A 27548-nucleotide genomic window follows, 5' to 3' on the forward strand; every position below is an offset into this window, starting at 1 on the left:
CAGTACAGATGCATACTGGGAAATATCTCTACTTGAAAGGCTTGTTGGAAGAAGGTCTTCAGTATGAGCCGAAAAGACAACAGAGATGGTACCTGTCTAATATTTAACGGTAGAGGATTTCAAAGGATAGGTGGTGCAACAATAAAGGCCCGATACCTATATTTTGTGGAACAAACCTCCTAAGAAGGTCATATCTGCAGGAGGCCTTCTTAACAGTAAGAACCATCAAAGTATTTTCAAAATACTTTATCAAATTCCCTATTGTTACCTCTCTAACTTCTATCTGTCATGACTAGGGTTGCCAGATTCATGGCCTGAGACTGATCCTGTATCTTTAGGAGAAGAGAAAGTCAGCCAAGTGCTGGTGTTCTTGCAACACTGTAATGAGAAGAACCACAAGGTGGAATTCTCCCTCCCCCCTGGACAACTTTTAAAGATACAGAAGACCTCTTGGAGGCTGGGCCTGCCAACTAAGAGGTCTTCTGTATCTTTAAAAGTTGTGCAGGGGGAAGGGAGAATTCCACCTTGTGGTTCTTCTCATTACAGTGTTGCAAGAACACCTGCACTTGGCTGACTTTCTCTTCTCCTAAAGATACAGGATCAGTCTCAGGCCCTGAACCTGGCAACCCGATCTAGTGCAGTCAGATGCTTTGAATATCCCCATGTGCCTGTAACACATTCATTTGATTTGCTGGTCCTTTAGAGCCTCCGTGACCTTTAGCCTTTGATATAACCTTGTAGATGTATTGTTCTTTTTGTAAGCTACCCCTGCTCTTTGGCAGACTTGCAACTGATATCTTTGTCAGACACTTCTCCATGCCTCTATCTTCTTTTGTGTATTAATGATGGAGGCCTGGCTTGCATTTAGGTTGAGGCTTGTAAAATAACACTCCTCTGTTATTAGTCATAATGTAATATCAGTATTACCTATGAAACAAAATCAGCTGTTCACAAGCATTGTGCAGTGATACCTTAACAGGTGATTGTTTTCCCCATCAGTGCTTTAGATCACAGCTGTGCTTGATAATTGTGGGTATATAAGAGGCTGGTCAAATTAAAAGCAGAGTCCTACATTTATAATAAACATACAAGGTAATGCAGCTCTGTCAGGGACCTGCCACTTCAGAGGGTTGATAATTTAAAACTCCTTACCATAAAAACTCCCCTAGCTTAGACAAGTCAAACTTTAGGGAGAAAGATATGTAGCTAGCCAGCTCAACTTTTCCTAACATGCTAGTGTCCTATACGTAGGCAGCTTGTCTTAATTTAGAGGAGCCTTCAAATAAAAAGTACCAACACTTTTTCTGAGCAAATGACTGCTCCTTTTTAAAGTTATATCCCATCTCCTGCTTCTCCTCCTTTCCCGTAATTGTTTTCACCTCTTCTGGCAATTTTAAACATTACTCCTGCTTCCTGTTGGGCCACTTGCAAAGTGTCTACTCCAGGGTAGAAGAGAGTGCCTAGCAGATGTTGTTGGACTACCCCTCCCATCAACTGCAGTCAATGGTCCAGGATGATGGGAGTTGTAGTCCATCAATGTCTGGAGGACACCACACTGACTACTCCTGTTCTGGTCTCTCTCTTCCCAGTCCTCAACTCTGAGGGAAGGGTTACTGTTTTTGTCTCAGACATTCACCTAGTACAGAGAAGACCCCCAGTGCCCTTTAAGGTCAAGGTCCCTTTAAGACCAAATCGTTTTTATCTGAGGATGCAGAGCTTCAGAGACCCACTTTGCCATCGGACTACTTGGCCTTGCAGTTGCCTCCAGATTACTGCTGAAATAAGATTCCAAGCCCCCTGCATGTGGGTTTTCATCTAGCTGTACCTTGTAACAAATTCCATGATCTTGGTCTATCCAGTATTCCAGGGTGGGGAACCTGTGGCCCTCCAGACAATTTTCATCAGCAGACAAAATGATCAGAGATGAGGGGACTTGTTATAATCCAGCAACATCTGCAGGGGTATATGTTCGCTACCCTGGCCATAGTATTTCCATGCTTTGCCAGGGCACTCTTGAGGACCATCAGCCTCTTTATTTATTTGAAAATATTTTTAAACTGCCCTTCATCCAGGGATTCTAGGGTGGTGTGCAGATAAGCATGAATAGCATTAGTTATAAATATAAATACAATAAAAAACAACCTTCATAACAAACACAACAAACAGAGATAAAAACGGTTAAAAAACAAAACAGACTACAACCTAATGATTTCAAATGCCTAGCCAGGGATCAACAATGTGGTGCCCATAGGCACCAATCTGCCTGCCAGTACCTCCTGTGGTGCCTGGGAAAGGTTTCAGTAAATGGCCCCTCATGAAAGACTGTTTGTTCTTCCTGGTCAGTTCATGTTTACATGGCTCAGCCACTCCTATATGCCCTCAGAAGCCATTTTGTGACTGGCACCCACAGCACTTTCTCCAAATTCCAGATGTGCCCACTGGCCCCAAAGGGTTGCTGACCCCTGACCTGGGCAATTAAGAATGTCTCAACCTGATTTCCAAAAGGGTGCAATGATTATGCCAGTCATACCTCTTTGATGCACTTAAACACCATTTGGTTGGAAATGGCGCCGTTTCAAAACACAATGTCACCATGTGCTGTCATGCTCTGAATCCATAGGTCTTCTCAAACCCTGTTCTTTTGTGAGCACCTTCTCTACAACTTACTTTCCTGGTTGCCATTTTGGTACATACAAAGACATGCAAAGTCTGATAAGGTTTCTGGAACAGTGTGGGTTGGCACTTTCCTAAAGCGAGTCCTTGTAGAAACATTAGGGCAGCAAAACCTTATGGGAATGAATAATCATGTGGGTAGTTTCCACATCAGCCTTCATGCCTTTGGAGTACTTTGCATTTGTGATATGGCTCAAAGTCAAGTCAAAGGCTAAAAAACTTGGTGGAAAGTTTTTTTTAGGGGGTGGGAAGTGCAGTTACAACAGAAAACAGGATTATGTGAGTAGGCTTTGCTCAATGGGCCTACTCACTTAAGGTTGCAGGGAAGCAATAAAAGTAGGTGGTGCTTTTTATGATTTCTCTCCCCCCCCCTTCTTTCACCAGAAAGAAATATGTCTAATGAATGTCTCATGTCTGAAACATTGGGCTGGATTCATCAAAGGGAGTCAGTAATTACCAAATTGAGAGAATCTTGAATTGCTTTTCTAAATTTGAAAAGCACATCAAGAATAGATCAGGAGCAGGCAAAATTAATAGTTACGAACTCATTTCCATAGAAATGGACTTACTAGCAAGCTTGCCAGCTGCCTAAAATTATAAGGTCTTTTCCTTGTGCTTGCAGGAAATAACCATGTCTATGTAGTTTTTTAAAAAGCAAATTCAACGTTTTTTCTTCATTTTCAGATTGAAACTTGAATTTTGCTAAGTTTCACTAGTTGGGGAGGGGACGATCCCTGTGATTGGACAACTTGAAAAATAAAATGGAGGAGGATGAATGGACTGGAGTGGGCAACGGTGGAGCTAATCAAGGCTTTGAAGGCCTGTCTTCATTCAGAAGGAGGGGAGGGAAGCAGGGTTCATTAACAGAATCACCAGAGCAGGGTTTGTTCTTACAAGATTTAAAACTGATGTTTATATCGTCTTCTTACAGGTAAGCTGTAGGAGGAACCAGGAAGTGATTATTATCCCAGGCTGAACAGGAAGTCTTTGCAGCCCTTCTTGTTGAGGAGAGCCAATGCTCAGCCTGCATGGGTGGAGTCACTGAAACCCCTTTTGCTGCCCATTTTTTTAAAAAAAATTGGAATATTTGTAGACCGTTCTTTGGCAGTGACTAATATACCTCTTTAAACAGCCATGGCTTCCCCAAAGATTCCTGGGAACTGTAGTCTGTTAAGGTTGCTGAGAGTTGTTAGGAAACCCCGTTTGCCCCTCACAGAGCTACAATTCCCAGGGTTCCCTGGGAAGAGGGATTAACTGTTCAATCATTCTGAGAATTTTAGTGCATGTTTCTCCTAGCACATACATCTTCACATGCAATTTTGCACAGGGGCGTCACTAACGGGGTGCAGGGGGTGCGGATTGCACCCGGGTGACACCATGAGGGGGGTGACACCCAGAGCCGCACCCCCCCACACTCCTGCTAGTGACACCGCTGCCCCCCGGCCCCCGGTCCAGTGCGCGCCAAAAGCAGGCACCTGCTTGCTGGCGGTGAAGCCTGGACGGGTCTTCCACCGTCAGCCTGGAGTGTGTGGTGAGCGCGCGCATGCATGCGCACACACAACCAGCCACCCCTGTCCATGCCCCTGGGAGGGCGCACGCCGGAGGTCAGCACCCCCCGCACTCCCGCTAGTGACACCGCTGATCTTGCATATTATACATATTTCTGCAAAGCAATTTCCCCTAATATAATGCATTTTTGTATTTTTTTTCACTCATGTATGCATTTTTATGCACATTTCCCCCTCACATGCACATTTTTGTACTCATTGTTTGGTTGGAAAACCAGAATAGTGTGAATTTAGGAGAGTGGCATTTTGTTTTGAAAGTGTGAATCATGAAGGTTTGCTTTAAAATACAAATTGAACCAAACTCTTGCTGCCCCCTCCCACTGCTGCTATGTCTCTGCTTCAGGCTCTGGCTTCTCCACACCCTCCAAGCTGCCCCCCTTCGTACTTTGTTTATTTAAAAGCCTTTATATACTGCTTAATATTTCAAAAAACCTCTAAGCTATGTACAATCTAAAACAAGCAATATACCCTTAAAGCATTAAAACAAAAACACAACCTAATGGAGAAGATTCAAATATGTAATGCAAACAGGGTTCAAACTTATGGGTCAGGGAAAGCCTGGGCAAAAGATAAGTCTTTGCAAGATGTCTGAAGTAGCTGATGGTTGCTGCTTCACATATGACAGAAGGAAGGACATTAAACAGTACAGGGGCAACCGCAGAAAATGCCCATTTTCGGGTCACCACCCTGTGACACTCTGCAGGGTGACACAAGTAGAATTTCCTCAGATGATCAAAGTGCTCTTACAGATCTATTTAGGGGCAGGACATCTTTCAGGTATCCTGGGCTTGACTTGTTCAGAGCCCCCCCCCCCGAGTTGTTCAAGACCTTCAAATATGGCCCAGTAGCTGATCTGCAGCCAATGCAGTTTCCTCAGCACAGGTTTAATATGTGCACATTCATACCATTATTATTCCGCTTTAAACAGTCATTGCTTCCCCCCCAAATCCTGGGAAGCATAGTTTGTGAAGGATGTTGATAGTTGTTAGGAGACCTCTATTCCCCTCACCAGGGCCGGTTCCAAGGGGCAGCCAGGTGGGGCACTGGCCCGAGGGCCCCTGAGGATACAGGAGCCCCTGGGGGCCCCTCTGCTCCCCTTCAGTGATTCACAGCAGGATCGCTGCCGTGGATCACAGGGTGAGAGCTTCGGAGCTCTGCCATTCCCTTCCTTAACTTACCTTGTTCTGCGGTTGCAGTGGTGCCCTTAAGAAAGATGGTGGCTGAGGTTTTCCTAAGGGGCTGAAGCCTCTGCCGCCATTTTGGCTGATGACATGCATGCGTGCTGTGCGCTCGCATCCCTGCCATGAACCAAGATGGCGGCAGAGGCTTCAGCTCCTTAGGGAAACCTCAGCCGCCGTCTTTCTTAAGGGCACCGCTGCGTGCGCAACCGCAGAACAAGGTAAGTTAAGGAAGTGAATGGCGGAGTCCTGAAGCTCTCGCCCTGCGCGAGTTGCAGAAGGGGAGCGCTGCAGACTGGGGCAGGTTTTTGCCCAAGGGCTCCACTGTGTCTGGGGCTGGCCCTGGGCGTGCGTACGTGTGTATGTGTGAGTGCGCACATGCGTGCCAGGGCCCAGGGCAAGCTGGTGCCCAAGGGCCACAGCATATCTGGGGCTGGCCCTGCCCCTCACAGTCCTGCAATTACCAGAGTTCCCTGGGAAGAGGATTGATTGTGAAACCACTCTGAAAATTGTAGCTCTGTGGAATCTCCTAACAACTGTAGAATAGGAATCTCCAGACAACTTCATGCCTTACACTTTCCAGGATTCTTTGAGGAAATCCATGACAATTTAAAGTGGAATAATAATGGAATAAATGCATGGCGTGAATGTGACCCAGGTGCTGCACTGAACAACCCGGCCACACCATTCTGCACCAGTTGCAGTTTACAGACCAATCCTAAGGGAGCCCCACATAAAGCACATTACCGTAGTCCAATTGAGGTTACCAATGCATAAATTACAGTGGCTAGGCCACTTTCTGCATTACAATGGAACTCTGCTGGTTTAAGTGGCTTCTTCATTGTGTCATTACTTGCCTGCCCTGTAGAGTCAAACAAAGGCAAGGAGATGGACAAGATTCCTCCTGCCTTTTCTCAAGGTCTGATTTTGAATTTGGGGATTTGCTGAGTTCCTGAATTAGCTGATAATGGACACGACTTAAACTGACAGTTAATAACCTTCCAAGCCAGGAACGAAGTACCTATCAGTCTTCATATTCTAGGAAAGGCTTGGGGTCAAGGGGGTAAGTGTTAGAACAAAGCCTCCAGAGACAGCAAAAGGGCTATAGACCACACAAGAAAAAAAAGTGAACAGAATTCACTTTGGAAAGTTTTAGTGCTGGTTGTATCTGTGACTTCAGAAGTGACCATGCACAAGGGGCACAAATTAATTGCTGTCTTTTCCATGAGTGATATTGACACACTTGGGCTATCTGCAGGATGGAGGGATAAAATCAAGCATTCAAAAGATGAAGAAAGCATCATGATTTAATACCTAACACCTTGGAAGACAGAAACAAAATTTAAAAGTATCTTGATAGGCTGGAGCATTGGGCTGAAAACAACAGAATGAAATTTAACAGGGATAAGTGCAAAGTTCTACACCTAGGAAAAAGAAACCAAATGCACAATGTGGGATACTTGGCTCAGCAATATTACATGCAAGGGGATCTTGGGACTGTTGTTGATCACAAGCTGAATATGAGCCAACAATATGATGTGGCTGCTGCAAAAGGCAAATGCTATTTTAAGCTGCATTAACAGAAATATAGTTTCCAAATCTCGTGAAGCATTAGTTCCCCTCTATTCGGCATTGGTTAGGCCTCATCTTGAGTACTATGTCCAGTTCTGGACACCACACTTTAACAAGGATGCAGACAAACTGGACCGGGTTCAGGGGAGGGCAAATAGGATGCCCTATGAGGAGCCCTATGAGGAGAGAACTGGGCATGTTTAGCCTTGAGAAGAGAAGATTGAGGGGAGATATGATAGCACTGTTCAAGTACTTGAAAGGTTGCCACACAGAGGAGGGCCAGGATCTCTTCTCAATCGTTCCAGAAAGCAGAATAATAGGCTAAAGTTACAGGAAGCCAGATTTCAACTGAACATCAGGAAAAACTTCTTAACTGAGAGAGTGGTACGACAGTGGAACCAATGACTTAGGGGTGGGTGGGCTCTCCATCACTGGAGGCATTCAGGAGGCAGCTGGACAGCCACCTGTCAGGTACACTTTAATTTTGATTCCTGCATTGTGCAGGGGGTTGGACTTGATGGCCTTATAGGCCCCTTCCAACTCAACGATTCTGTTAATCTATTTGTTCAGGAAGCTCAATAACTGCCAATGTGTAAAGCATTTTCAGTGGGACGTGTGCTCATTCTGTGAGCCATTTTTTGCTGGTGGAAAAAAAATCTCTATATATAGGATATCTCTAACACGAAAACTAATTAGAACAGAGCTGTTCTGATAGGTAAATACAGTTGTTTCTGCAGCACTGCTTTAAAAAGGAGATTAGGATGAAGCAAGTGCCTTGTTTTTTCAAATGCCAGCACTGCCTGGTGTGTGCAAATTGGCTGCAGAGGTAAGGGAAGGAGGCCTGGGCCTGCCCTTGACTATAAAGCTGCCATCTTCGGAAACATGAAGCCTTCATCCTTCCATTCAACCAGAGTCAGACCTCAACCCAACAAGAGTATTAAAATATGGAAAGCTTTCCTTCTCACCTCTGTCACATCATACATTTCTATAACATCTAACTCAGGAGTCCAAATATGCTCCTTCTCAGACTGTCTCCTCTGCAAGGAACTCTGCAAATGCTCCAGAGTTCAAGCAGGTCACACCCCAGACTTCTACTTCATAAAGCACAGAACTGGAAGCAGGGGCGGTATGCTGGAGGAAGGTGACTTGGGGCAGTCCTTGGACAGCCTAACATCTAACATGCTGTATAAGCAGAAAAGCAGTGACATGGTCCTGATGAGTTCCTTGATCTATTTTATGCATCACACTTTTACTGTATATTTTTTGTAATACAGTAGGGCCCTGCTTCCCGGTGCTCCGCTTCCCAGCGTTCCGCTAATGCGGCGGCTTTCCTCCCCTCTTTTAAAGCCGCTTTTGTGGCATTTTTGCATCATTTTTGTGCGATGCGCCCCATTAAAGTCAATGGGGTTCTGCTTTACAGCGATTTCCGCTTTACGGCGGGGATCCGGAACGGAACCTGCCGTATAAGTGGGGCCCTACTGTATGTAACAATGTTGTTCACCACTTTGGGGGCCTTTGGGCTAAAAAGCAGCATATAAACAAACTATACTATATCATACGCTATTTATTCTTCTACAGTAGGGAAATACAATACGATGCCCTCCTGTTTTTCCCACAGGCAAGATAGTTTGGGATCTCAAAGACCATGAAACACACTGGTGGAGAAGGAAAATTTAGTGCTTTATTGAAGCAAAAGCTGTTGGTTTTGCCAGGGAGGCACTTACACTTAAAGCAGCTAACGATGAGCACATATCTTTCGTTCTCATTTTTCTGTTGGAAGCCCCAAACACCAACAGCAGGAGATATTCCCTTTATGGCTCCATTTGGATGTACACCGCTCCACACTTCCCTTCAGGCCAGTGTTGAGACTTCTCTTCCCAGATCTAGGGCCCTTTATTTACACCAAAAAAGACCCTCCGGGAGGGGGCACGGGGGGGGCACCTATACCTGTGAGATTTTTATCTTTCTCAGGGGTCGGTGTCTTTAGATCTCACACTTCTGACTTTTGTTTACCACTCAGTGGCCTTGAAGTTGTTACAGGCTGGCATGAGAACGCAGCTGTGAAGCATTCCCCCACCCCTGTCAGTGTATGTGAACGCATTCTCCCTAACTAGCTCATCTGCTGTTTGTTTTGACTGATTAAACAGCCTTTTCCCGGCTTGTGTCATAGGCAGAATGAAAAAGCCTCTTCCCAGCTTTTTGTCCTAAACAGAGTTAGAAAGCCTGCAGACTCCTGCACAGAGCTTTCTCAAACTCCAGTACTATGCAAAAAGTCCACAAAAGCAGTAAACAACCCTATAAATCAGGGGTATGAGACAAGGATTATGGGATGGGGGAATGGGGCACGCCACACTAAGCCTCCTCAGTACATCTAGATGTCTTGCGGATTTATTTGCCCCTACATCTCCAGATCTTGTTGGACCCCAACACCCATCATCCATGCTGGCTGGAACTGATGGGCACCAAAAACACCTGGAGGCAATACAGATTGGGGAAGGCTATGTAACGTGCAATATGAGGATACACATACTTGCCAGCTGCATAGACCTGTTGCAAAAATTACTCCAGGATGTATCGGGTGAAGAGAACCGGTGGCCCTTCAAATGCTGTGGGTCTCCAGCTCCCATATTCCCTGATCATTGATCAGGCGGGCTGGGGCTGGTCAGAGTTGGAGTTCAGCAACTTCTGGAAGACACCACATCTTCTGTCCTACAATGACAAGGCCCATGTGTTCTGTTGTGTTTCAACTCTGTTGTCCATGTTGTGTATGTGTGTGTTTAATTGAAGGGTTTCACTAAAGGGTTAGACTCCAATTAAAGTGAATGGGGTGGGATAAAAGAATGCATTTCCTAGTATTGATGGTCCAAATAGTCCAACAATTGGTGAAAAGTTAATGCAATATCCATGTTAGACTGATGCAACACTTATGATTACGAGGGACTGGCCCTTTAGCATTGTATTTTATTTATGCTGTTATACCATACCTTCTAAAAGCGCAAGAGCTCTTTAGAAACGTTTCCTAGGGGTTCTGGTGCCCAGAAGTCTACTGTGGATAGTATTATTGGGTACAATGTGACTGGCGTATTGAGCTAGGACAGCAATGGGAAACCTGTAGTCCTCCAGATATTGTTGGACTCCCAGCTCCAGCCAGCATGGTCAATCATCAGGGATGGCAGAAGTTCACTTAAATTCACTTGTTCAAAATTTTTCTTGGACATTTGTTTTTCTTAATAATGTTATTTGTTATTTAGTTTAATTTTTGTGAATTGTATTGCTTTATTGATGTATTTCTATACTTGTGTTTATTTTTCTTTGTAAGCCGCCTTGAGGGCCTTTGGCCAAAAGGCAGGGTATCAATAAATTTAATAATAAAAATAATAAATAATAAAGTTATAGGCTGAGGAACACTGATTCATCACCATTCAGTGTTGCCCAGAGGAAGTGTGGATGGGTGGATCGTGGCTGCCACTAGTGCTTGAAAGGAGCTGCCACTGTTTCCCTCTGTGAAACACAGGTGGATGCAGCAAAGAAAGTGAAAGGAGTGAATATTCACTCTCCTTTTGCCCCCTCTCCAAATTTGCCTGCAGCTTCTCTTGGGAGAAAAGCTTTCATCCAGCTGTAGTAAATAGGAACAAGTGGAAAAATTGCTGATGTATATTGTTATACATATATTACAGTACATAAAAATAATTTTGAACATATCCATCTTTTATCAGAGCATTGTGTGGAAAGCATATGGAAATATATTATTTTGTATCTTATTGTTCCAAAACATAATAAACAATGGCTATTGTTCAATGAATCTCTTTGTTTGTCCACTTTTCTCTCTTTCTTAGAATGTTAATTTCAGCATTAGTAATATATATCCCAGGTTCTCTCAGACCAATCCAGAATTGGCACTGCTATGTTCTTCCAGGCTTTAACAATTGTTGATCTTGCTGCTATCGGTAAATTTAAGACTATTTTTATATCTGATTCTGAAACTGTGCCCTCCAAATAATTTAGCAACTATATTTTTGGGTAAAAAAGTAAAGGTGTCCCCGCACTTGTAGTGCGAGTCGTTTCCGACTCTTAGGGTGACGTCTTGCGACGTTTACTAGGCAGACTGTATATATGGAGTGGGATTGCCAGTTCCGTCCCCAGCCTTTCTTTACCCCCCAGCGTATGCCGGGTACTCATTTTACTGACCACGGATGGATGGAAGGCTGAGTGGACCTTGACCCCTTTTACCGGAGATTCGACTTCCTCCTTCCATTGGAATCAAACTCTGGCCGTGAGCAGAGCTTCAGCTGTGTTACCGCCGCTTACCACTCTGCACCATGGAGTAATAAATACCCATACAATATGTGATCCAATATGTTTGAATTTCTGGACAACCCTTAAATATCAGGCTTCTCTATTAATATACCTCTTCCAAGCTGCTCCTCTACTTGCAAGAGTTGTGTGTTCCTTACTTTTTTCCTTCATATCATCTTTCTCTACCACGGAAGGAATCTCTGTCTTTCCTTTTCCTGTCCAAATATGAAATGTTGTGGGCCCATTTATAAAATATGTAAAAATGCTCCAATTTAAAATTCTCGGTAACACCATGTTTCAATTTTTCAGGGCGAATGTCTCCTCTTATGAGATATTGCAGGTGGATTTTGAAATTGACAACAGTAGTGGCTTGGTGGGGGCCCAGCAAATCACCTGGCAGGTGGAATACCCCCAAGATGAGTCTGTGAGTGAGCTGGTGGTCTCTGAGGTCTTTGTCAGCCAAGCAACCTTTGCAGGAATTGTTCCACTTGCAATGGTAAGAATCATTTTTCTTTTTTAAAAAAGAAGCTTCTTTTTTAGGACTGTACCACATATTTGTCTGTTTGATTTCCAATCTATATATGTGGGAATAGAGGATAGAGAGAAATGTTTCCTGAACAATGCTTTGATTGTTGTCTACCTTTTTGAGTCTCATTTGTCGTCATCTGTTCCTTCTTTGGCAACAGTCATCACTTACTGGTCTTTGCATCTCTCTTTTTCATGATTGATCCCAACCAATCAGTGATCACATAGTTGAATGAGATGACATCACAACAATTCATAGGCAAGCAGATTTAACCAAATGACATCAGTGAGGGCAAGCCAAGTCGATCTGAGAGAAAGGGAAAGAAAAGACAATGCAAACTAATAGACAATGTTTTCAGAGGTGTTGCCAAAAAGGGGTTGCAAAGGTGGGGTTATTTTACACTGCCAAAAATGTCCCCACTCCCAAACAGCACTTTTTTTGGTTTTTTATGAATCCTTAATTTTTTGTTCAAGGAACCCTGATCTTTTTGCTAATTTTCATCTGCAGCAGAAAGGTTTAAATGCATAAACTACTTTCAATAAGATTTTTATTTACCTGACATATAATAAACAGCTCCTTGGAAACCGTTAGAATCTATTGTGTGATTTCCCCCTCTGCTCTGTTCAGGGGTTGTGGGTGGAGTATATGGTAGTCACTCCCCTGGAGCTGTTGCCTTCCATTGTGTTAATAGAATCACCATGCATCCATGCTGCAGAGAGATGCTACAATTAGTTGTGGCATTTTCACTGAAATTAATTGGCTGGCTTGTGTCAGAAACTTTATTTCTGAACAAAAGGCATTTGCTAGTTGTCCATCATAGTTTTGCACAGTGTTCAGTTTTTAATAAAAGAACTGAATTCAAAGGTATCTATAGCAACAAAGTCAAGTTTCATTTTATTGTTTTTAAAAGAAAATTATATTATATTATATATTTAATGACTTGCTTAGTATGAGGCATCCCAAAGTGATTTACAATATAACATATATAAACAGTTACATATACAAAAACAGTTAAAGCAATAAAAACTATATATATATATATATACATTTGAAAAGTTTACATCAACAGCACATATATAAAATTTATTCAAATCCAAGACAGATGCCAACTTGGATAAAAGTTTTAGAAGACTTAATGAAAGAGGAATGCTTTTCCAGGCATCAAAATGACAATAGAGAAGGTATCTGTCTGATATGCAGCAGGAGGCAATTCCAAGGGTAGGTGCCACCAGACTAAAGGCTCGTTTCTGACACTGTGTAGAACACACCTCCTGATAGGATGGTATCTCCAGGATGCCCTCTCCAGTAGAATACAGTGATTGGTTGGATATGCAGGAGTGAGACGAACTTCTAGGTATCCTTTTAAGTGTATATGGCCAGTGATCAGTGCTTTGTTACCAAAAAAAAAAAAAGAGGAACCAAAACTTCATGCTTCCCTTGAAGCCATGCCTTTCTGGCCTCTGGGTCTATGAATGTATGTTCAAGGACACTCTACTCTGAATAGGAATGGGGGAGGAATCCACAGAACTTGGATTCAAAAGTGGACTAGCCTGATTTGCTCCAGGCAGATTATGACCCAGATCAGAATAATTGTAGAATCTGCAGTTTAAAAAAACACACAGAGGAGGTAAGGGAAAGGTTGTAGCTCAGTAGTAGAGCATCTGCTTTGTATGCAGAAGATCCCAAGTTCAGTTCTTGGCATCTCTAGGTAGGACCTGAAGACCAGGAAAGGCTGGTCCATTAGGGAAAATGGGGTGGTGCCCCACCAACCTCAGTGTGCCCTCAGCCAGCCCCCACCTGCCTGTTTTCTTACTTGTCTCCAGTTCAAGGGCTGGCACTACCTATCAGCTTCCTCCTTCTTAGCCTCAATGATGCTCTTGTAGACATTGGCTGAAGCACCTTGGACAGCTCCATGAAAGTTTGGACTAAAACCCAGAATGCATTCCACTGCCCCGCTGACATGGATCCACCAGCAGCCACTGCTTGTAGAACTCAGTAGGGAGGAGGATGGGAACAAAACTAGATTTAGTTGGCTGAGCCTGTCATTGGCTCTTGTTCAGAGCTTGGAAAAGTTACTTTTTTGAACTGCAACTCCCATCAGCCCCAGCCAGCATGGCCACTGGATTGGGCTGATGGGAGTTGTAGTTCAAAAAAAGTAACTTTTCCAAGCTCTGCTCTTGTTCCACCTACTGTTGGCCTCACCCTACCAGTCCCAATGGGCATCAGCCATTGCTCCTTAGTCTGATCCCTATGAATAACTGGGATGAACTGGACTTCAATGGGTCCATCCATCCCTACCTCTGAATATTAGCTACTCGGGGAACAAACTATAGGTCAGCTGTTTATGGGCTGACAAAGGCTCTTACAATATACGGAGCGAGAAATGCCAGACGTCCAAGCAGGATTTAGAAAGGGAAGAGGCACCAGAGATCATATCGCAAACATACGTTGGATAATGGAACGGACCAAGGAATTTCAGAAGAAAATCACCATGTGCTTTATAGATTACAGCAAAGCCTTTGACTGTGTAGATCATGAAAAACTATGGAATGCTTTAAAAGAAATAGGGGTGCCACAGCACCTGATTGTCCTGATGCGCAACCTATACTCTGGACAAGAGGCTACTGTAAAGACAGAATATGGAGAAACTGATTGGTTCCCCGTCAGAAAGGGTGTGAGACAGGGGTGTATTTTATCACCCTATTTGCAGAACATATCAAACGGAAAGCAGGATTGGAACAAGATGAAGGAGGTGTGAAAATTGGAGAGAGAAATATCAATAATTTAAGATATGCAGACGACACCATACTACTAGCAGAAACCAGTAATGATTTGAAATGAATGCTGATGAAAGTTAAAGAGGAAAGCACAAAAGCAGGGCTACAGCTGAACATCAAGAAAAGTAATGACAACAGAAGATTTATGTAACTTTACAGTTGACAATGAAGACATTGAACTCGTCAAGGATTATCGATACCTCAGCACAATCATTAACCAAAATGGAGACAATAGTCAAGAAATCAGAAGAAGGCTAGGACTGGCAAGGGCAGGTATGACAGAACTGTAAAAGGTCCTCAAATGCAAAGATGTACCACTGAACACTAAAGTCAAAATTCATTCAGACCATGGTATTTCCGATCTCTATGTATGGATGTGAAAGTTGGACAGTGAAAAAAGCGGGTAAGAGAAAAATCATCTCATTTGAAATGTGGTGTTGGAGGAGAGCTTTGTGGATACCATGGACTGCAAAAAAGACAAATAACTGGGTGTTAGAACAAATTAAACCAGAACTATCACTAGAAGCTAAAGTAATGAACCTGAGGTTATCATACTTTGGACACATAATGAGAAGACATTATTCATTAGAAAAGACAATAATGCTGGGGAAAACAGAAGGGAGTAGAAAAAGAGGAAGGCCAAACAAGAGATGGATTGATTCCATAAAGGAAGCCACAGACCTGAACTTACAAGATCTGAACCGGTTGGTTCATGACAGATGTTCTTGGAGGTCACTGATTCATAGGGTCGCCGTAAGTCGTAGTCGATTTGAAGGCACGTAACAACAACAAGTGTGCATAACAGGATGGTGGTCTGATCCCACAGGGCTCATTTCATGTTTACATATTGGACAGGGATTGGAAGGTGGCTGTATCTTCTTGGTGCCAAAAGGGGGCATACGGCACATGGTCAATTGCACTCTCATCTCAAGTTAGTACAAGATATGGGAGAGCTAGGCTTCCCTTTTTGATATTGGCTTTTGAAAACACTTTCTGGGCTTCCACACCAGGAAATCTGCAGCTGTTTTTCAGCGTTCCTTTTGCAATAGCTCTAGGCCTCTTGACATAACTAGGTGACTTGGTCCCAGTTCAGAGTAAATCCTTTTTAGCCCTGATGCCATGTTGGGCCTGACTGATAGTAATAGCACTCTTAAAGGTCTTTGAATTGGGATCAATTCTCCTGAAGGTCCGACACCCCCAGAATTCACTGAAACCTGTGGCCTGACCTCAATGGGGAGGAAGAGGAATGATCATACTCAGGATTTAATTAATTGATTAATTAATATCCCACTTCTCCTCCAAGGAGTTCAAGGCGACAAACATGGCTCTTCCCCTCTCTTTCTAACCCTCACAACAACCTTGTGAGGTAGTTTAGGCCAAGGCCACCTAGTGAGCTTTGTGGCTGAGTGGGATTTGAACATCAAGCCACCCTAACCACTTCACCACCCTGGCTTTAGAACTGTCAGCCCAGAACATTTAGAAAAGTAGTCCACTAGTCACACCAATCCTATAATTGCTATCTCCTTCTCTTTCTAGGATCAGGTTTTTTGGTCCCAGGCAATGGGCCAGGCCACAGAACTGGGTTCTAGCTCCATTGGGGCCTTGACGAATGGAGTCCAGGGTCGCCAGATCATATACCACTAGTCCATGTTCAGGATCTAGAAAGCAAAGTCAGGTCAAGCAAAAGTCAGCTTCCAGTGGGACAAAGTCAAACAAAGCAGAGGATAGGTTCAGATAAACAAGGCCAGTGAAGGAGAGAGTAAGGTCCAAATGGCAAGCAAACATAGCCAGTAGCGCTTAGGATAGCTCCAAGCAGGGCCTAGAATATTGCCTTGAATATTGCTGCAATAAGCAGTAGACCCAGACTGAGCCTTAAGTAAGACAACAGCTTCTTCTGAGCAGCTAGCCCAATCTCTAATGAGTGAAGCCTCTAGTCTTAGTGGAGTTCAGCCTGGTTTAGGAGCCATTGACTCTGGTGGTATGAGGATGGCCAGAGTTCTTCTGTGACCTTCAAGGTCCTTGGAGTCTGAGGGAGGCAATGTGACCTTCTCAGGCTTGAGAGGCAATAGCATCACATGCTGTTCTTGTTCTAAACTCTTGAGGAAGCAGATACACCAGAGGCTGGTTCTGAGCCAGGTTGTCCTTCTGGTCTAAGGTGCCATCTGAATCCATGTCCTTCCCCCTGAGGATGGGGAATCAGAGCCTTGAGTTATGGCACAGTCTCATGTCTCATCCTAGACAATCAGAGATCACAGAGTGAGTAGGATGATATAACCAATCATATTTGGCTTTGGGATTATGTCACTGGAGGCAATTTAGAGAAGCCGGCCTCCAGAGTTTGTCACATAGATGAACCCACACAATTAGGGATCACAAAATCACAAGGGTACATAGCCAGACACGTTTGGCTACACAAGTCCAGCGACAGCAAGTGAAGGGAAATGTGGGTGATATAATGAACACATGAACATTTTCACAAGTGTCAAAAATAAACAGTGATGGCAGGTGTTTTGCAACTGCTGGAAGTATTTTTATTAAAAAAACGTGAGAAGTCTTTACTCAGTTTACTCAACAGAAATTGTGGAACCACATGCCTCCTGCCCCCGGTTCATCCGACTCTATCTTTGGAAGTACAGTAAATTATGCCTCCTTTCAAAGCATGCATCGTGTATTTAAGGCATGGAGTATTTCCAATTCCATGAACAGGAGTGAAGAACTCTTTTCAGCCTAAGGGCCACATTCCCTTCTAGGCAACCTCCCATGAACTGCATGCTGGTGATGGGAGGGCCAGAGGCAAAAGTGGGCAGAGCATCAGATGTAGATTTTACCTTTGTGCAATAGGCTAGTTTGTACATGCACACACCCCTCTCTGTCCTCCCTCCCGGGAAGCAAGAGGCATTATCAGAGTTCAAGGACACATTCCAGCCAGGCAAATGCAAGGTTGGTGAAGGGTGTAGACTGAGGAAAGGGAATGTGGCTGGGGAGAATCCCAAGAGCCAGACAGAGAGATCTGGAGGGCTGCAAGAGACCTCCACCAGTGATGGCTGGTGCCCATTGGGACTGGTAGGGTGGAAGGCAGGGAGCCCAGCAACAGGTGGAATGAGAGCCAATGGCAGGCTGAGCCAGCCATTCCAGTTTCATCCCCATCCTCCTCCCAGGTGACTTCTACAAAAGCAACACTGTGACTAAGGAGAATATGCCAATCAGGACCACCCCTCAATCTACTGTAAGTAAGAAGGCAGGCAGGTAGGAGCTGACTGAGGGCAGACTGAGGTTGATGGGGCAGTGACCCCATTTGTCGTAATGGATCAGCCTCCACTGGTCCCCAGGCTTCAGGTTCCCTGCCCCTGGAGTAGAATAAGATTTTAGTTCTAAGTAAGCATAGCTCTCATGCTTCTTGACAAATTTCAGCATCATAGGTATGGCTCAGTTCCTTCTGCTAGAAAGCCTGCTTGAATCAGTAGCCTTAGGCAATAAGAAGTTGTGTAAAAGAGTCATGGTGAAGAACAACAGCTTGTGTTTCCATAGCTTTCCATGTGTTGCCAGCCTGGCGTGTTTGTTTGTGCAACAGGCATGTAGCTTAGGCTGTGTCCCATCAGAGCAAGAACAGAATGCTACTGCACCAAAAGAACGCAAGGCCCATCTAGTCCTGCCCTCTGTTTTTACAGTGGTTAGCCAGAGGCCCAGGGGAAGTCTGAAAGCAGACCTGAGTGCAATAGCGCTCTCCTCACCTGTGATTCCCAGCAACCAGCATACTACCATGCTGGTAGGTTAATATTTAGGAATGGGGGGAGAAATTTGGTTCAGTTTGCATTTTAACAAGAGTCCACCTAGTTTGCACTTCTCAGACCCAATACATGAACCGAAATATTCCCCAAAATTTGCACTTCTCTGAATTTTGTGGTGCAGTTCTGTGGTGTATAGAAACTGTGTTTAAAATTGCATGTTTTAGGAAAATGAACATACACAAATGCATTATATTAGGGAAAATGGCTTGTAAAAATGTGTATTTTGGGCGACATTCCATAGAAAATGTGTATATTAGGAGAAATGGGCGCTAAAAGGCTAACTAGGGATGGAAGGATCTGTCAGTCTTGGTTCTCTCCGTTTCTCATTTTTTCCAATCTTAAATTCAGTTCTCCACAATTCTGCATTAATTTGTTTTTGTTTTTTTAAATCCTCATGAAAAATCCAGCATTTTATTGCAAATTTCTCCTAATAAACACATTTTTGTATGCAGTTTGGACTAATGCACACATTTTGAAAGCAATTTCTCCTAATATAATGACTGTTTGTATGTCATTTTCACTAACATGTTCCCTTTCACGAACTTTTCCCCTAATATGTTTTGGTAAACATTGTTAGGTTAGAGAACTGTATCACAAAATTCAGATAAGTGCAAATTTCAAAGGATGGATGTGTTTTGTTCTCACATTGTTTTGGAAAGTGCACATTTGATATATTTGGCTTTAATGTGAACTGAATTGAATTTCTCCCCATCCCTACGGCTAACAAATATTCATTAAGACATCAGGGTTGTTTTTTAAAAAATAGAAACTTATGCTGAAATGTGGGGAGGGGGGAAGAGAATTGGAGAGAATCCAAAATGGGGAAATTTGTCCATCTCTATTAATATTGCACAGTGTCAGGGCTGGATTAACCTATAACCTAAGTACTCCCATCATTCCTAACCATTGACCATGCCTGGCTGGGGCTGATGAGAGCTAGGATCTGATACCCGCTAGAGAGCACCATATTGGGGTACCCCTTCAGTTACAGCAAGTGCAAAGCTTATCTATATATAACAATTCTATGTACTTCATTTTTTTTTTAGTGAGACATCTTCCAAGTCGTGCTTTTAAATAAAGACTTAAATGGAAGGAGAATTAATAGATTGCCTTCTGTAGGCAAGAATCTTATATGCACTCTATGCTGAGGCATGCTTAAAGTGAGAGTCAGGAAAGTAGATGTAATGAGAGCATACAAAGAGTCCTGCTGGATCAGGCCAATGGCCCATCTAGTCCAGCATCCTCTTCTCACAGTGGCTAACCAGATGACTATGGGAAGTAGGGATGGGGCAGAAATTTTATTCAGTTCACTTTTAAAGGCGAATTTATCAATATGAAAACCAAAACAGCCATCCTTCAAAATTCACACTTATCCAAACATTGCAACGCAGTTCTCCAACTAAGCAATTTTTGCAAAACAAAGGCATATATTAGAGGAAAGTGTGCATAAAATGAATATATTAGTGAAAACAGCATAGAAAAAGTCTATTAGGGCAAAATGCTTGTAATCAAATCTGCATACAAAATGTGTTAAGAGAAATTCACACTAAAATGTCTTCATGAGGATTTTTTAACAGAGAAAGTCGCAAATTGCTGCAGAAATGTAGATAACCGAATTTAAGATTGAAAAAATGAGAAACTGAGAAAACCAAAATTTGCAGATCCTTCCATCCCTACTGGTAAGCCCAAAGGTAGGGCCTGAGTGCAACAGCACTCTCCCCACTTGTGATTCCCAGCAACTGGCATTCAAAGGCATCCTGCCTCTGACAGTGGAGGTAAACATAGTAATTGCGGCTAGTAGACTTATCCTCCATGAATTTGTCTGATCAAAGTTGCTGGCCATCGTTACTTTTTGGAGGAGGGAATTCCAGAATTTAATGAAGTGTTTTTGGTGGTAGATTGGAGCAAAGATCTTTCTGTTGTGAAACCTTTAGAATGATGCAGTTGCTTGGATGCTTCAGCAGGGGAAAGGAGTTACAGAAAGCAGAAATGAAAATGTCCTTATTTCCTGGTAGAAAAGAATAAACAAGACCATGTAGCTGTGGCCATTTCTGGACCAGGATAGCCTGACCACTGTTGTCCATGCACTGGTAACCTCCAGGCTAGATTAATGTAATGCGTTCTATGTAGGGCTGCCCTTGAAGCTGGTCCAGAAGCTGCAGCTGGTACAAAATGCAGCGGTGGGACTGCTCACTGGGACAGGGTATTGCCAATATGTTACCCTGCTGCTGAAAGAATTGCACTGGCTGCCCATTAAGTACTGGGCCAAGTTTAAGGTTCTGATTTTGGTGTACAGGATCTGCCTCTTGCAGGTACCATCTCATCAGGTGTTCTGCACAACATAGGAAATGGACCTTTGGTGTTGTGGCACTGACACTTTGGAACTTCCTCCCCTTAAATATTAGACAGGCACCACTCTGTTAATTTTATGGTGCCTACTGAAGACCTTCCTTTTTCAACAAGCCTTTTAAGCAGAGACCTTATTCCAGTCTGTGTCTGTGTTGGAATTGCTTTTTAAGATGTTTTTAAAGCTGCTTTTTTGAAAAAGATATTTTGAAGATACTTTGTTTTAACATGTTTTTAAAGTTTTTTGTTTTAATATGTTTTAAAGTCTTTTGTTTTCAAGATGTCTTAGAGTGCTTTTAGTGTTTTTGTTTGCTGCCCTAGGCTCCTTCTAGGAGGAAGGGCAGGATATAAATAAAATAAATAAATAATGTGGTGTTTATTGATATGGTTTCAGGACCCATCTGTGCCAATACAATATCCTCCAAAGAGGAGAGGTAGGACCTATCAGTCCAGACTGGAATGACTTGTGGGTTTTTTTCCTGGATTCTCTTTTCCTGATGGTTCCTTATAGCTTGGTCCTGACTCCTTAGTAGGGCAACCAGAAGCAAAGGGCTTGGCAAGAGAACTGGGTGATAATGAAAGTTGAGACATGCAACCTGTCACTTAACAGAGTTTGTGGCAGCTGTGGACTCCTCAGCTCCCCCCCATGTCAAAACATATTAAGAAAATGTTTATTGATTGATTGATGTATGTCCCGCCCTTTCTCCCAGCAAGAGCCCAGGGTGGCAAACAAAAGCACTAAAAACACTTTAAAACATCATAAAAACAGACTTTAAAATACATTAAAACAAAACATATTTAAAAACATTTTTTTAAAAAAGCTTTCAAGATATCTTTTAAGGAAAAGGTTAAAAACATTTTATTTTTTTTAAAAAAAAGGTTTAAAAATATATTAAAAACCAATTCCAACACAGATGCAGACTGGGATAAGGTCTCGACTTAAAAGGTTTGTTGAAAGAGGAAGGTCTTCAATGGGTGCCAAAAAGATAACAGAGATGGCACCTGTCTAATATTTAAGGGTAGGGAATTCCACAGGGTAGGTGCTGCCACACTAAAGGTCAGTGTCTTAGAATCTTAGGAAAAAATGAAGGATATCATCGTATCAACAGAACCTTAGGAAATGGGAAGAACTGGGGGGAAATGCCCGCAAACACCCAAGGAATTCAGAGTAGACCTATTGAAATTAATGTACCTAAGTTAGTCATGACCATTATTGTCTGTGTCTACTCTGAGTAGGGCTAAGATTGACTCCAACCAAGATTTTTCTTATAGGCAGTCTCCCAAACTGCTCACATTAACTCAGTTGGAAATTGGCCCCTTATATCAGATGGTGACAGTGGGAATAGTTTATACTGTAGCTGTAAATCAAGGCATGTGATATGGAGTATAGCTTATCTCCAGCAAAGAGACAAGAGGAAGGGTGAGGGAACAGCAATTGGGAGAACATTACATCTTCTGCTCTTGCCCGATAAGCTCTGGGTGGCTCTGTAATTTTTTATAGACACTGAAACCTCTAGAAAATGTCCCGCAATCTGATTTGTGCACTGGCTGCCTGTATGCTACCAGGCGAGGCTCAAAGTTCTTTTAATATACAGAAACCGAACAACTTGGATCCAAGATACTTTCAGGACCACCTGAGATCATCTAGAGGAGTGCTGTTAGTTGTTCTCCATGTTTCAGAAGACTAGCTTCAACTAGAAGTCAAGCATTTAGTGTTGCCACCACCATGCTATGGAAGATTCTCCCACCAGAGATTCACAGGCACCCTCACAGTTAACTTCTAAGTATCTCTTGAAGTCCTTTTTATGCTTATTCAGTTTAAAGTTTCTTAAGATTAGCTTGTCATTTTAAATTGAATTTTGAATTGTTTTGATTGTATTTTATGTTTTATTGCGTTTTGTTTTATATATATTTGTACACTGGCTTGATGTTTGACATGAAATGGCAGTATATAAATATTTTTATAAATACAATAAATTTTGACTAATGGTCTTTCACTGTAGCTGGAAGCTGATATTTCCATATCTGTGTGGTTGAAGGGAAAAAATGCCAGCTGGGAGGCTGAGGCTGCACCTAAACCAGAATGCAATGGTAGAATGCATTGTGCTGCTTCAATCTAGGGATGTGCAAAATCCTACTTTGGTGTCCTGCATGTAGCCTGAATTCCCATCCCCAACCCACCTTGTTCCACATGCAAAATAAGGGTTTTCCACGTTTACGTAGAGCCTTCTTCATTACCCTTTCATTATGTAGGTCCTTGTGTTCAACACACACATAGCCACATTACAGAAAGAGTGCTATTGCAGGTGAGGTGCTCCAATGAGGCTGAGCCTATTGAGACTTGTGAACCCTGATCTATAGGCTGGAACATTTCATTTTGGATAAATTAAGATGATGGGAAGCCACTGTGGATGGGAGCCGAGCTTGGCTTCCATTCAAATGCAGCACCGCTGCCTACCCACTCCTAAAATGCCACCCGGAGGCCAGGCAGGGAGTAATGTTGCCACTCCCATGGCAGCAGCAAGGGGAAAAACCCTTCTGTGGCTGCATTAGGGGTGCGTTGTGGGGGAAGGGCATCAGCAACACCATCCTGAGGATCCACTGAAGTCTGGCAATAACCCTGCCCACACTTCATGTAATTGTTGGCTGCTGGTGAATATACACACAGATACGCACATTGGTTTTAAATTGTTTTTATTTTGTTTTAAATTTTAAAATTGTGTTTTAAATTGTTTTTAAAATATGTGTTTTAAATTGTATATTTGTTTTAATGTTTTTGATTGCTGTAAAGCGCCCAGAGAGCTTCGGCTATGGGGCGGTATACAAGTGCAATAAATAAATAAATTGGGAACCATGGACCTCTTTTTAAACTATAGAACCTTCAGACTGAATGTGCTTCCAGCTCTCAGTCTATAGGGAGCTGCCTTTCACTGAGTCATACTCTTGGTCCATCCAGCTCGGTATTATCTGCACTGACTGACGGTGTATTCTCCAGGACTTTGGACAGAAGTCTTTCCCAATGCTAGGGATTAAAACTGGGACCTTTTGCATACAAGACATGTCCTCTGTCACGGAGTTACGGACCTTCTCCTAAAGAAAAATTAAAATTCTTGTCCTCGTGGTTCTGAATCAAGAACTGGATTGAATAAGAAGTCTTCTACCAAGTCTGATTAGATTATTGGTCTGCTCCAGCCTTCCCCAGCCTGTTGCCCTCCAGATGTTATTGGACTCCAACTCCCGTCAGCCCCAGCCAGCATGGCCAATGGTCAGAGATGATGGGAGTTGTGGCCCAACAACATCTGGAGGGCAACAGATTGGGGAAGGCTGGCCTACACAAACTGGCAATGGCTCTTCAAGGGGTCAGGTAGAAATTTTCCCCAGTCCTGTTGGAAGATGTCAGGGATTGAACCTGGGACCTTCTGCATACAAAACCAGAGACCAACAATTCCTCCCATAGCATCTCCATCTTCCCTTTGAGAGTACATAAGTTGGCAGAATGATAAATATTAAGAACATAGGAAAATGGCCATTGGTCCATCTAGCTCAGTATTGTTTACACTGTCTAGCAGTGACTGCTGTCTAGGGTTTCAGATAGGGGTCTCTACCAGCCCTGTCTGGAGATGCCAGGGGTTGGACTTGGGACCATCGGCATGCCTGGCAGATGTACCAAAACATGGCCCTTTCCCAAAATATTATTCTTATTTCAGTTATGGTTTCTCTTGTTCATGCAGACTGATTTTTAATCAACCCCTGAAGAAGGCCTTTTCAACAATAATTGGCTGAAACACCTTTTTTTTTAGCGTCTTGAGACACATTCTCTTTTTGTTTTGAGGGCAAAGGAAGCCACAGGTTTCCCACTACTACCTTAGAGACAGGTTTGCAGCCACGTATGCATAGATGGCTCTTATTGAACAGCCATCAAGATGCAAGGGTCTTTAGTTTCCCAGAATGCACTGCCAAAAAGAAGTTCCTGCCAAGATTGTCAGAAGGGAAAACGTGTGCCTTATAAACAGTGCTGTTTAAGTATCCTGCAGGCCCATTGACCGATGCAATGAGACATTGTTCCCCCAGGTTTCTATTTACACACACACAAAAGAGTGATAGAACAACATGTTCTGAGCACAGATATCAATGGAGAAGAGAGAACCTGGCATCCTTTATGAGTTCCTAGGTCTGGAAATTGGGCTTATTATCTACACATTTAATTATCTTGCTTGAGATGCTAAAAGACAAGTCCTTTGGCTAAATAATAATCCATACCGCACTCAACAGCTTCTTTGCCAGTTAAGATGTGCGGAGGAAAAACTATTTCTGAAAGTGCCTCTGACACCCCACATCCCCCACTCACATGGTTATTTTATTAAGTCACAATGAAAATGAATCACCTTCCATTTTTCTTGATTGTTAGCCGCACATGTCGACTGCATACCAGATGTCAATTATTAGAGGCATTTTGCTGCCAAGAGAGAGGAAAAAAGTTCCTGGGAGTGGGGCAACTGACATTTTCATCTGGCACAGGGTATGCCAAGAAATTGTACCCCAAACAGCTGGCACCCGATGGTTCTTGCTGTCTGAATGAACACTACCAATATGTTTGTAATAATCAGGCGCAGCTTCAGAAAGGCTTGCAAAACAAAAACAGTAGCTCACCAGAAAGCGGTTTGCATGCCCAGTGCTATGCCCCCACTGGAGAAATATTCTGCAGAGGATGGCTGAAGCTCAACAAGGCAAACATCATGGAGCAGCCTTTGTCAAGAGACTGTGAGGCAGATCAGGTGGATCTGAGGCCTTTAGGGGTCACGGCAAGTCAGTCTTTTCCTAAAGACACAGATAGTGCCTTCACAGAATTAGAGGTGGAAGCTGAACAACCACTGAGTCCTAAGGAGCTCAGGCGCCTACAGGTGCAATCCCAGCCAGCTGCCACTAAGAGAAAAATTGCATGCACTTCTCATTCAAAGCCAAATGCATCAAATTTGCACTTTTGGAAATAGTATGAGAACTCAAACACAACCATCCTTTGAAATTCACATTTATAGTTGTCATTACCTTATTCCACCTCATTCATTTCATTGCAGAGAAAACACAATGCAAATTGGGGGGGGGGGATGTAATCAATTATGTATCATTTGAGAACTGAAAGCAACAACAACAGTGAATACTGATGATATTGACTGGATTGATTTCCATTCCAGACTTGGGATGAATAAGCGAACATTGGCAATTTTCACTTCCATTTCCTTTTGTGTCATAAAATTCTCTGATATCTCTACCAGTGAAGTAAGCCCCACTCAGAAGCTTTGATGAGTGCCAGGAAGGTGGCCGTGGGTGGTGAGTCTTCTTTTCCTTCCCATTAAACCATGCTCCAACAACTCTGCAGCCTCCTCAGCTGCCTGCATCTCCTGATCTCAAAATTCATATCTTCCTTTGGGTTTTAAATGAGGTGTGGAAAACCGGGCAGTGGTGGCAGTAGCTACTGAGTACCTGAGAACAGTTCACCTCCTATATTTGTTTTAAGGGAAATCTTTCCTTTTACCTTTTTTTTTGGCATTGATTTATCTAAAATAATAACAACAAATAGCAGTGGTCAGGCAGGAAAGGGTAGGCAATGGGTAGACGGGAAACCCAAGCAGAGGATCCCATGGGTTTTCAGGAAGTGTGGGCACCTGGGAAACCTGCAGAATGCAGACCATCAGAGATGAGTGATAGAATCACTGGGACAATGTAGCTCAGATAGAGTGCATGTTTTGCATGTATGACATACCAGGTTCAATCCCTGGCATCTCCACTTCCAGTGCTAGAGCACTTGCTTTGCGTACAGATGGTCCCAGGTTCAATCCTGGCATTTCTAGGTAGAACTGAGGGAGACCCCTGCTTCAAATCCTGAAGAGTTACAGTCAGTCCGTGTGTAGACAATACTGAGCTAGTGGACCAACAATTTGACTCAGCAAAAGGCAGATTACTATGTTCCTCATGAAAGAAAGAACACTAACAAACACCCACTGGCCACCTTGAAAGTAAACAAAGGACAACAAAAATCCTGCATGCCACCCATGATAATTTCTCTGAAATTTTCTGTCTCCTTTGACAATTTTTGAATGCAGGTCCCCTCCCCCTCAGTAATTGATGAAGAATGGTAGATGAATATATAAATATTGGAGGAAGTTCTAGCATAGCACTCTGCTGGTTCAATGCCCACTGTGACTTTGAATCTGAACAAGGATCACAACTGAACAGGAAACTACAAAATTGGAACCCTAAGTGTTAACAGCAAATGTTGGTTGCCAGCAATGGGATGCACACAGACTTTTATTATTTTCTGCACTAAGTGGTTCCTGTATATTCTTTAGAGTGTGGCCTGTGTGTGATCAGTTCCAACGGGAATCCTTATTTCATGGCCTAGCAATTATTCCATTGACTATGATGACAATTTACCACCACCACCCCTGGGTTAGTAGGCACTGTTTGTGTTCATTGTTCTGAAGTCGGTAAATCAATCCCAAACAACTGAGACTGGGACTACTGTTTTGGGGTGGGGATGGCTGAACCTGAAAAGCGGCAAATCTCTACAGGTTTCTCTGGCGTTACAAGTACATCATTGTGGAATTTTGGAAAGAGCTTCAAAAAGGCACTTTTAGAACTGAAAAGTAAAACATGAATCATTCAGGAACAGAAAAAATCAAGGAGAAAGGGCTTCATTACCATATAATTGGCAAATGAGATTTGTTCAGGACAGATTAATGAGTTAAAGTTTGCTGCACACATAGAACATTTTAAAGTACAATATGTTAAAGATGGAAAATCTTTCATTCATTTTTTAACTTCAG

General features: G+C 43.0%; 1 protein-coding gene across 1 annotated transcript in view; it reads left to right on the top strand.

Annotated features, from left to right (window-relative positions):
• The window catches only part of TMEM132B (transmembrane protein 132B), a 592456-nt gene that overhangs the window by 419856 nt on the left and 145052 nt on the right, over positions 1-27548 (top strand). The window contains exon 4 of the mRNA XM_061602989.1: positions 11597-11783. Within this exon, the coding sequence (XP_061458973.1) occupies positions 11597-11783 (187 nt within the window). The remainder of the gene's footprint in view (positions 1-11596; positions 11784-27548) is intronic.

The sequence above is a fragment of the Rhineura floridana genome, chromosome 19 (genome assembly GCF_030035675.1).
Source record: "Rhineura floridana isolate rRhiFlo1 chromosome 19, rRhiFlo1.hap2, whole genome shotgun sequence".
NCBI classification, from domain to species: domain Eukaryota; kingdom Metazoa; phylum Chordata; class Lepidosauria; order Squamata; family Rhineuridae; genus Rhineura; species Rhineura floridana.